The sequence below is a fragment of the Ylistrum balloti genome, unplaced genomic scaffold (genome assembly GCF_031769215.1).
Source record: "Ylistrum balloti isolate Yb309-2 unplaced genomic scaffold, AGI_CSIRO_Ybal_v1 Utg370052, whole genome shotgun sequence".
NCBI classification, from domain to species: Eukaryota; Metazoa; Mollusca; class Bivalvia; order Pectinida; family Pectinidae; genus Ylistrum; species Ylistrum balloti.
Window position 1 is genome coordinate 1,443,845 of NW_026782104.1, and position 12,337 is coordinate 1,456,181.

Consider the following 12,337-nt stretch of genomic DNA (forward strand, 5'->3'; position numbering starts at 1 on the left):
GTAAAAGATTCTGTTTATAACATAGCTCTAATATTTTGCAAACATTTGTGAAACTATCCTTTTATTATACTGATACAAAAATCTTCATTGGTGACATTCTCACCCTGTATCTCTTTCTTTGGTGACATCACAATGCCCATGATGCTATAGAGTTATGACGTCACATTGGAAACCTTCAGCCAATCACAGCTAGGCTAGGTCAGATTCCATATGTGTAATAACACATATTAATGCAACAGGTCTTATTACACTGCTAACAGGGTAGTTATGTAATTAGTCTCTATAAACTAGAGTTTGTAAGACACTCAAAGATAAGTCAATGGATTTGATCACTTAGTCACTAAGTCTACCTGGTTGATATGTTACCTTTGTGACTAAAAAAGAAAGCAAGAACACCAGGACACTTGTTACAAGTTTATTTATGATATAACTGCCTTCCCAAAGCACTGACTGCCCTGTAATTACAGAACATCACTTTTCTGTGATTCCTCACACCATGTGCATCAATGTTCATCTACTCTAGTCAAGTTTCTATATGTCATTTTCTCAAAATAATTTCTATAGATGTGTTAAGATCTGTTTTACATCAAATTTCAACAATATCATTGATAAAAGTTAAATACGTATGGTTGTGTGTTCTTTCTGTGTATTTTTTCATTCCACTAAGTTCATACAAAAAATGTACATAAAACTTTTAAAATACAGGTGTATTTATTGTCTGTTACATTTGAGTTCCAGTTGCTATCAAATAACTTAAAAATATCATTAACATGCATTTCATTTCTTTAATGCATTGATAATAAATATATACATGCATGTTATTTCAGAACATTTTTCCTGTTATACAAATTATAATAGTATTAAGTAATCCTCATCCTGTTTTGACAAGTTTCCGTATCCTGCCATGATGGCTATAAACAGTGCCATATGCTTTCTTAGCAGGGTAAAGTTTGTGTCTACTTTCAAATATAAGGGCTCAAAGGTTCTACCTTCACTTGACACAATGCACGCTATAACAGCAGTAGGCTTATCTTTTATTTAACTATTTATACAATAAGCCATGTTATATAAAATAACATAATGATGACAGTGGCTGAATTCCTGTACTTATTGACCTTTTATAATTACTATTGCTGGACATGTTCAATCTGTTAATTACAAAAAAATCTTTTTGTTTTTTTTAACCTGTTCTGATAGATTGTGATAAGAACACATTTCTGTATGCAATTAAAAAATGAATATTTAGAACAAACTTTTAAATATAACATTGGAAAATGAAGATTGTATTTTGAAAAATTTTCCAAAAACAATGACAAAAGTTATGATATAAAAGGAAACAAAAAATTGTGTTTCATATGTTCAACAATACATGTGATTTTCTCATATAAAAAAAGGGATAAAATACTCATAATTAGAGAAAACGTTGCCTTGTCTTGGGGTCAGGGGTCATGGACTCTGTTTTTTTTTTTACAATACAATATACAAGATATACCTGTGTGAGCTAGCTCTAAAGAGGGTTACTGGGTATTTACTATAACTTCATTTATCATTTTTCTTGATTTTTGTCTGATTCTCATTGGCTGGATGCAGGTCAGGTGACCACCTATTAACAGCATCAATGAAAATATTTATAAAAAATGTATGTTGCAATGTTATTATTAATATATGTTGTTATTTTGCTTACAGGTCACTCAGTGTTATGGGTGCTAATAAATCATACATAGATATGTTTATAGGCACTTGAAACAAACATTTCACTAACTCGGAGTTAGTGTAACATAAAAAATGGCAGCCAACACAAGTTGGACAGGAAGGTTTCCTAGTTTGTCATAAACAGATATGGAAAAATGTTTTAGAGAATGTATATTATTCTACCAATTCTAAGCAACCAACTAATATTACAGCAAAACTATTTAATGTTTATATTACCACCTCAAACAAACTCATGAGGTTTGAAAATTGTGTTCAGGAATTAGAAGCTACAGTATCATAACAAAATAAACATAGTGTTTATTATATGAATTGTAATCGCAGAGTACCACATCATTGTCCAGATAATTAATCTTTTTCCGCAAAATAAATATCACATGTATTGTGATTCAATATTTTGTATCTCCCTACACATCCTACTCCCTAATCTCCAACGAAATCAAGAAAAATGATAAGATAATTATAGCATTATAATTACAGTTAATACATGGTTATATCAACCTGAAAAATAATATCAACCTTGGATGGTATTTCTTTCTACTGTCAATATAACCATGTATATACCTTCTTCAAGTGATCCATTTGTTTAATATACTTGTGTGAGGCCCTAGAGAGGGTTACTGGGTATCCTCTCTTCTTAAATATATACCTGTGTGAGGCCCTAGAGAGGGTTACTGGGTGTCAACTCTTATTAAATATATACCTGTGTGAGGCCCTAGAGAGGGTTACTGGGTATCAACTCTTATTAAATATATACCTGTGTGACACCTTAGAAAAGGTCAATGGGTGTCCACTCTTATTAATTATATACATGTGTGACACCATAGAGAAGGTTACTGTGTGAGGCCCTTGAGAGGGTTACTGGGAACCCTATCTAATTTAATATACACCAATGTGAGGCCCTTCACAGGGTTACTGGGCACCCTATCTGATTTAATATACACCAATGTGAGGCCCTTGAGAGGGTTACTGGGCACCCCATCTAACTCAATATACACCTATGTGATGCCCCAGAGAAGATAACTAGGTTCTCCTATACACCTACCTATTGAGGATTTGGGTAAACCATGAATCTACTGGGTAGATACTGGGAAATGATACCCAATTCCATTGTAAAATGTATTAACTTGGATTCAATTCAAATTCCCCAAACAGATTGGGAATATATAATCATCATTTCATATCTTTTTATTTAAAAAAAAAATAAGTGCCATTTTGTATGTAACCACCTTGGAGGTATACATGTTGTTATATTTTACAAATAACAGATCCATCAAAAGAATACGGTAAATGAAATAGTATGTTAGGAGGGGCCCAAAGATTTGGTATTACAAGTATACCAATCATGGTGTGAGGGGCCCGAAGATTTGGTATTACAAGTATACCAATCATGGTGTGAGGGGCCTGAAGATTTCGTATTACATGTATACCAATCATGGTGTGAGGGGCCCGAAGATTTCGTATTACATGTATACCAATCATGGTGTGAGGGGCCCAGAGATTTCGTATTACATGTATACCAATCACGATAGAACACATTCTACAAATCAATTTACTCGAGGAAATATACAAATAACAATACAAATAATAGAAAAGTGTGTAACAATATGTACAGTTAACTCACAAATTGACCTTTACACATCACACCACTACTCTGAATAAAATAGACCTCTCTACACAGTAAACTCCCATATAGATCTATAGAGACCAATCTATACCAACACATACAGTTGCACATTCCCAAGATTATAATATATAGTTACCCAGCAACAGAACACTCATCATTCTGTTGAACTTTGACCTTGCACATAGTTTGTATATCAGAAATTAACGATCATTATAGTTAACATAACTAGATATATCACATAACATAAATCAGCAGATGAAAGACTAGACGAGTTTGTTTTAATCTTTCAACAACAACCTTTGTCATCAATAGCTATCCTACAACCCACAACCACTATGTGACCTTGACTGAACTCTGACCTTCATATATAAGGTCTACAAACTGGCAGTGAAAAATATTAAACCAGTAAAAAGACCCTCGTGAATAGTCATACAAATTACATGTACAATATATTATCTAGTGACCTTTAACCTTGAAAGTTAGAGGTCATGGTGTAAGACAGTGTATTACACAGCCACACATTGTCTTAGGTGGTTCCAGTTTAAAATTTGATCATTAGAACCTTCATTTCATTTTAGCTAACTTTGACTCCTGTTCCTTTCCACTGACCCCTGTATAGATAACCTTGGCTCTTTCACTAAGGATAGTACTAAGGATAGTACAATATATGTGACCCGGATCATGGCCAATCTCAGCGACCTTGACTCCTGTTTTGAAGACACAATCCAGTACTGGTGACCTTGATTCCTCAAGGCCAATCCAATGAAGGTGAGTCTGGCTCTGGTCAAAATGTCAGTCTTGCTCAGGTGACTAGCTATTTAATTCTATGATGTTCCGTTGAGAGCAGTGGACATGGGTGGCACCAAGAGGGCTCGGTACTGGTGGAGAGCATCCTTGAGGGCACGGCAGACATTGGGTGAGGAGGAGGTGGTACAGTCGACTAGATAGGGATAGAGTTGTATAACCTGCTTCCATACACTCAGTTCCACTGTAACACAAATAAACTTAACAATTAATATTACAGGTGTAATTTGTTTGCCGAGTTCATTGGCCCATTAACAGCCATTTTGTCATTTTGAGGCAATTAGTCTAAAGTGTCTTGCCCATATACCAAATCAGCACAGACCAGTCCATTTCTTGGCTACAAAAGCTCATTAACTCAGATTTGCACAAATTACAAAAAAATTAACAAAAAACAAAAATTATGAAACTTTCAACCATTGAAAGGAACCAAAGTTTACATGTTTATTACATTAAATATCTCGGTGATCTTACAAATCAAAAACATTAAGCATAACCTACAATAAAACAGAACGAAGACCCCAATGTTAAGTGTTGATCATAAATTAAATATGCCTGTGTACAACATTACCATTTCCAGGAGGGGCCTTTTTCAGTGATACTAATAATGTCGTAATGGCCTTTAAAACTGATGCCATCTCAGCCAAACGGGGTCTGGAACAAAAACACATAGATCTGTAAACATTTCTCATCATTGTCAAAGAGGATATGCAAAAAACAATAGGCCTATAGGCCTTTGTTGATCATTCCGAACCTAAGTGGGAGTTATTTCCCTTCATTTTTACTGCGCGTGTGGGCCATGCAAATCAAGAGAGGTCATGGGGTCACCAACTTTGGGATCGGTGGGATGGGCTGTCCGATTTATGAACAGAACGACAATCGCCCAAAAAACTTCCGGACTCATTGAATTCCAGATACATCATCAAAATGAGGCAGAAATTTAGACACTACTGTAGCCCCGACCAATAGTAAGACCGTCACTATTTGAACGACGGGATTCAAGGTAGTGTTAGCGTGAATGGCTGATGATTAAAACATTCGAAATTTATTTTATTTTATTTCATTTTTTGTTGTTTTTATCTTCAAACTATCATATAAGACCGACGACTTTTACATGTAACTATGTGAAGGGAGGTAATTCAATATGGCGGACGCAGAACTCGGGAACGATAACCCCAAGAATGGCATGTTCCTGTGTATAATGCGCACCCCCTTTTTGACACGACAGTTTTAGCTTGAAAAAGTGCGCACTATACGCGAAAATTTACGGTATGTATGAGGCATTCATTTGTAATTTTAAACAAATTTAAAGATACCTAGGAAGTGGACATTTGCCACTGAGTTTCTCGTCGTCAACATATTTCTTGACAACGTCCTGACAGCGTTGCAACAGAGACAATACAGCAAGTTTGGTGATGGTTCCCTCCTCAGATTTTGTTTGGCTGATAAATGAAAACTGCAGTAATGTTTCAAAACAGGTCTTGGCAAACTCCTCTCGCAGTTTCCGACTTGAGTCTGTATCTGTAAATAACAGAAGGTTCACTAAGACAGTGTGGTAAAAAATGTTATCAAATACAACAGTATTTTACATATCCTAGCAGACTTGTTATATTCCTTATAATAATGAAAACCTGATGTGTCAAAGTGACGTGAATGCCATCACTGTCAAGCTCAGAGAATCTTAAAACTTTGATGTTTTTTGCTTTGTTATGATATGTACTCAACTCATAAAATGAAAATGATATTCTGCCACAAAATCTATGATAAGGAATCCGAAATAAAATTTCCATCTTTCTTTTTCCCCCAAGATTCAATTGGAGTTAGACAAGGCTCTCCAAAAATGGTCTGACTTTTTTTGTTAAAATTTGACTCTTTTTGTTAAAATTTCCAAGAAAATTCTTTCAGTTAAATGACTATAACTCTGAAAAAAAGTTAACCAAACCTGAATTAGACCTTGACCTTCATTTCATTATTACACAACTGCATACATATACCAAATTGCAAAGCTATATCTGAAGCCATTTTAGAGTAAACAAGCAGAAAAAAAGATTTCGACAGAATGGCATATAATAATAACACTTTAAGTCCCCAAAATGAAAACTTCAGTACGGTATTCAAAGTGCAGAACAAAAATACTCTTCTAACATCCTCAAATTTGTTTACATCCACTTTAAAAGCAACCAAGGTAACACAAGGTAATAAAGTAATGCTAACACTGAAAGTTAAAGAGCACCTTCATCATCTACAACTGAGAGAAGACATCAGCTGACAATAAACAGCAGAAATTATTGGGGTCTTTTGACTGAACAGCAGAAGTTGTTCAACACACTCAATGCTAATGACCTTGAATGCGGGTAAAAGTCATTTTCTGAAAACTGTGACATCTCTCAAGGTCAGAAAGCTATTGGCTATATGTCATTGTAGGCCTTTTAGTTATTTAAAAGAAGTTGTGATATTCTTACAACTATGACCATTTTTTTTATTTTTGTTCCTAACACATACTAGTCAAACATCATGATAGGATGTCTTTCTGTGTACCAAATGAAGTGAGTTCCACTGATAATGTGAATCAGGTGTAAAGGAAAACAGTGATGAATGTTTGACTGACCGATGAAGTTGTCGGAGGTAGTAGAATGGATTGAGCCACGATTCAGCAGCTTCATTATTCTCTTGACAAAGTCTTTAGGCATGTTACCAGCGTAGGGCAGAATATCATCTCGTATCATCTGAATCACCTACAATAAAATCAGGCTATATAACCAAGGATCATAGAACCAGGACAAAATTTCTTTGCAAGGCTCATGATATTAAAGATGTGCGACTGGAAAGACACAAAATACAGCATTGTTGTTTACCTGTCATGGTATAACATTAATGTTTTGGATATCATACTGAAACAAATATTGTAGATAGAATGTTTAAATTTCAATTTTGTGTTTATTCAGGTTGATATGATTATAATGAAAAACAGTGTTTCCAACCTCTTCTAATATCTTGTCATAGACCTTCCAAAATCAAGGACTACAGGGTGTTTGAAAGGGTCATCAAATCAATGCTTTGAATTTAGATGATGTTCTTTGTTTTCTCTGAGCATTATTTAAGTTTGTAATTTCAAACACTGATTAACAGTTAAGAAATATCATGATATTTTAGTATTTTTCAGGATTTAAGCCAGTCATATGGTCAATATTGTCTTGACATGACAAAATCAGCTGAGCTGACAACACTTAAAGTGTTACTTAGATTTGTGTCTTAATTGACCTTGACCTTGATTAGTTCAGTAAAATCCTAGTCACTTTGTATGACTTTGTATTGACCTACCTTACAGTCAATGGCTTCATCCCGCTGGAAGTCTTCAACAGACATGGTGGGTGGTGAAGTACTGAAACAAGAGTTACTCCCCTTAGAACAATCCAATATTTTGCATCAAAATACAAAATCTCATTAAGAAAGGACACACAATAAAATGTGCTAATTGAAGATTAAAACTAACCTCTTAGAGAACAGAAATTCCTCCAGTGTATGTGCAAGCTCTGGCCACATAGATTGGAAGGCTGCTTCTACAATACAGATAAAAACATTCAACCACAAAAATTACAAAAGTGTACATGTTTGGATGTGGTTTTTTTCTCACCCTTTAAAAAACAAAAATTTGGAAAGAATTGTGACTGATCTGTCTTTGACACTTAGTTGTTAGGATTGAAATGAGACAATTATTTTCTTAACTGCAAGGTCAGAATTATCAGCTTATACTAATTTGATGTAGTTGACTAGAAGTGCTGATCTGATATGTCTTAGTATGTTTGTGTAATAGTGTCTAATAAGTAGTGTATTATGTTAAGTGTCTGATCACTTTAATTTACTGACAAAGTCTTTTGACTAGTGTCTGATATGTAGTGTCTGTAAGCTAATACATGGCAACTGTATACTATAAAGTATGTATTCTCCCAAAGCCTATAATGTCAGCATTAGACTAAAAAGAAAATACTGAAAACACAGGTCAGTAGAAACTAGTCAGTAGAAACTAGATAGTAGTAGACTCTAGCCAGTAGACACTTGTCAGTATACACTAGTCAGTAGAAACTCATAAGCAAAAACTAGTCAGTAGACACCAGATTGTAGTGGACTCTAGCCAGTAGACACTGGTCAGTAGACACCAAAATGTAGACACTAGTCAGTGGACAGTATTCAGTAGACACTAGGTAGTGGTAGACACTAGCCAATAGACTTTAATCAGTAGACACCAGTCAGTAGATACCGATCAACATGCACAAGTCAGTATATATTAGTTATTAGACAGTAGTCAGTAGACACTATTTTGTATACAGCAAACAACAGATACAAACTGACAGACAGTAGTCAGTAGGCAGTATTTTGTATACAGCAAACAACAGATACAAACTGACAGACACTAGTCAGTAGGCAGTATTTTGTATACAGCAAACAACAGTTACAAACTGACAGACACTAGTCAGTAGGCAGTATTTTGTATACAGCAAACAACAGATACAAACTGACAGACACTAGTCAGTAGACACAATTTTGTATACAGCAAACAACAGATACAAACTGACAGACACTAGTCAGTAGATACCAATCAACATGTTACAGTCAGTAGACAGGTTTAGTGATTAAACTCTATTCGGTAGACACTAGTTACTAGACATCAATCAATAGACACCAGTCAGTAGATACCAACCAACATGTTACAGTCAGTAGACAGGTTTAGTGATTAAACTCTATTCGGTAGACACTAGTTACTAGACATCAATCAATAGACACCAGTCAGTAGATACCAACCAACATGTTACAGTCAGTAGACAGGTTTAGTGATTAAACTCTATTCGGTAGACACTAGTTACTAGACATCAATCAATAGACACCAGTCAGTAGATACCAACCAACATGTTACAGTCAGTAGACAGGTTTAGTGATTAAACTCTATTCGGTAGACACTAGTTACTAGACATCAATCAATAGACACCAGTCAGTAGATACCAACCAACATGTTACAGTCAGTAGACAGGTTTAGTGATTAAACTCTATGTTACAGTCAGTAGACAGGTTTAGTGATTAAACTCTATTCGGTAGACACTAGTTACTAGACATCAATCAATAGACACCAGTCAGTAGATACCAATCAACATGTTATAGTCAGTAGACAGGTTTAGTGATTAAACTCTATTCGGTAGACACTAGTTACTAGACATCAGTCAATAGACACAAGTGAGATACCCATTGAAAAACACTCAGTAGACACTTCTAAGTAGACATCAATCAACAGACACAAGTCAGTTGACAAGAGTTAGCAGACACCTGTTAGTAGGCATCTCTCAGTTGACACCAGTCAACAGACACCAGTAAGTAAACACTAGTTAATAGACACCAGTCAGTAGACACCAGTCAGTAGACACTAGTTAGTAGACACCAGTCAGTAGACACCAGTCAGTAGACACTAGTTAGTAGACACCAGTCAGTAGACACCAGTCAGTAGACATAAGACAGTTGACACTACTCATGATCATCCTGACGAGTCTGGTTGATAAACAGCCTCTACTTACCATGTTTCCTGGCCACAGAGAGACCTACATTGAGGATTGTGAGGAGGGAGTGGATGACCAGTGTCCAGGTGGTGGGGGATGGGCAGTTGTATTTGTAACCCAGGGGTAGTCGGAAAGTCTGAAAGTAAAAAAATCATCTCAAGAGTACAAAACTACAACAACACCATTAATACAAAACTATAACAACAGTACAACCACCACAGCATTAAAACCAGGACAACAAACGTACAATACAATACAGATAAAACAGCTGCCAACTGTACTGTAACACTGGTATATATCTGATATCCTAAAATAAGCTTCTTCTCCAGTAAATATTCAAGGACTTAAGGAGTTGTCTCCCCTTGTTCTAAAGCAAACATTTTTGCCTCGTCAAAGTGTAGTGGAGTAAGAAATTGTAAAAGAACAATTACATCCCTTTCACGATAAGAGCAAATAAACACTTCTAATATCAAATTTATTAATATTGATATGTCAATAGCCTGTATCCAGGACTCTTACGCCTTAACAGATCCGGGGAATTTCATCTAAAAATACTGTACAATATTTTGTAACCTGTAAGATTATCAAGCATGCCAACATTGACAACATTCTTTAATCAGTACTAAGTCCCCTCTCTGGTGAAGATTTCATGGTACAGAAAATCAACTGGTTTAAAACTTTTGTTGGCAGATCCATCAAGTGACTGGCACGTGATAGGCTTTGGTATCTTAGCGTAGGATGAGGAGACAATTTCAGTGTATTGCCTCTTGGACAGAATTATTCTAATTCTGATGTTAAAACCCTGTGAATTGTCTCTTGAATATAACTTTTACAGATTTGAGAAATATCCAATTTAAACTTCTTAACCTGTGCCCAGAATCGTGATCGTTTCAGCGATAATTTTAAATCATTGCCTATACAGGTCTACTCACAACCCTATTAACTAATAAGTTTCACATGATTCCACTTGGTTTCAATTATTTTTAGCACTCTTAACTAAGTTGTTATTAGTTCAGTTACATATGAATCCTGATGTTTCAGTTATTCTTAGCACTTTTAGCTGAAGTGGTATATATTACACTTACACGTGCCTCTGCTCTGTTTCACCACAATTTCACATGATACCCCGGTGTTTCATCATTTAAGGTGCCTTACAATCTACATTTGTATCAGGAGATTTCAGGGATGTTAAAAAAAACACCTGACATGTCGAAAGTATCCTGACAAATGCTAGTTAATGTTGAGTTAAGTAAAAGTTTCCAAGGTGATGAAGTCGTAACATTGTATTGGTACCATGCAACACATGCAGGTACCAGCACAGTGTGTTTGTTAATGTCCTTCTGACAATAAATTTCTTTTTTCAGTCACAAAGGGAAACCTTGTCTATTCAAGGGTATTATAGAAGAACAGGTTAGAAATTTTTAAAAGGTATTTGAAAATTAAAAGGAATATACTGATAAAGAAAATAGAAAAGGTCTATAAAATGTCTCCTTATTTTATGCAAACCAGTGCCATTGTGGGAAGGTTCTCAAGATATTGAGATTTAGAACAGCTGGTGTGGGACAAAGGTGACAGACAATTATCTTAATTATAACTTAATATAAAAAATATCTTCAACAGTACTATTTTTTTAGTTGGTGACAGTTGTAAGATTTCAAACTTTTATCACATAATGAGCATCCTACAAGAGTTTTCACTAAACTAGAAACAAGTTTAAGTTGATGTTGAGCTTCAGAAATATTACATGAAAAGAAAATGAATGTATGAATCTATTTATTACATAACTCAGATACTTGGGCAATATTTGTGAAAAACAGAATTTTATACTAGTATGAAAAATTTTAATCTTTTACTCATGTTGTGTGATAATACATATGAGGTATGCCTTTAGTTAACATCACACTGGTATAGGAACCTTCAGTGGATCACAGCTCACCTAGGTGTGAACAATCGCGTAATTAATTCATAATACTGTTGTAAAAGGATACAAATTAAACAGAATTTGATGAGGAAATTAAAATAGTTATAGGATAACTCCTATGTTATTTTCACAATGTCTTTTACAGGTGTAAAACTTCACAATTGCCCATTAGTACTACTATCTTACACTCTCTATCAGTTAGTGCATGTGCTCTTCAGTCAAGGAGCTGTAGGTGAACATGTGTGACACAGACAAGATGTAAAGGTCACTTGACACCTGACCCAGAGGTCAAGTGTGTTTATGGTGTAGATAAACAGAATGAGGTTATGTCATCCTTCCCACCATTAAATCATTCAACATAAGATAATGCACACACAGGTAACAACTGACCAGGTGTGTAACAACCAGTCGGTCAGTGTCCTTATCCACTACTGACCACCACTGACCACCACCACCATCACGATACCACAGTGTAAATTATTCAAAATTATTATCTCATCACTACCCACTAACTAAATATACATTATCTAACATCTGGTGCTGAAGAGATCATACAGACAGGTCAGCATGGAGCCCTTAATGTCTGTAACATCCCCTCTCTCCCTTGCTTTATTTGACCTTGACCTGGACCTCAGTTATTATATATCTATTGCACATGATCTTGTTTACTAGAACAAGTAATTCTGAGAAATAGTTTACTTCTACAAACCACATACTGACAGAGATTCATACAGC

At 35.2% G+C, this 12,337-nt stretch overlaps 1 protein-coding gene across 1 annotated transcript in view; it reads right to left on the bottom strand.

The window, feature by feature from the left end:
* Positions 1–401: 401 nt before the first annotated feature.
* The window catches only part of LOC132549279 (protein MON2 homolog), a 400,832-nt gene continuing 388,896 nt past the window's right edge, over positions 402–12,337 (bottom strand). Inside the window, exons 28-34 of the mRNA XM_060213195.1 lie at positions 9,700–9,817; positions 7,632–7,698; positions 7,460–7,520; positions 6,747–6,873; positions 5,455–5,659; positions 4,710–4,792; positions 402–4,325 (exon numbers count right to left, since the gene is read on the bottom strand). Of these exons, the coding sequence (XP_060069178.1) occupies positions 4,162–4,325; positions 4,710–4,792; positions 5,455–5,659; positions 6,747–6,873; positions 7,460–7,520; positions 7,632–7,698; positions 9,700–9,817 (825 nt within the window). The 3' untranslated portion in view covers positions 402–4,161. The remainder of the gene's footprint in view (positions 4,326–4,709; positions 4,793–5,454; positions 5,660–6,746; positions 6,874–7,459; positions 7,521–7,631; positions 7,699–9,699; positions 9,818–12,337) is intronic.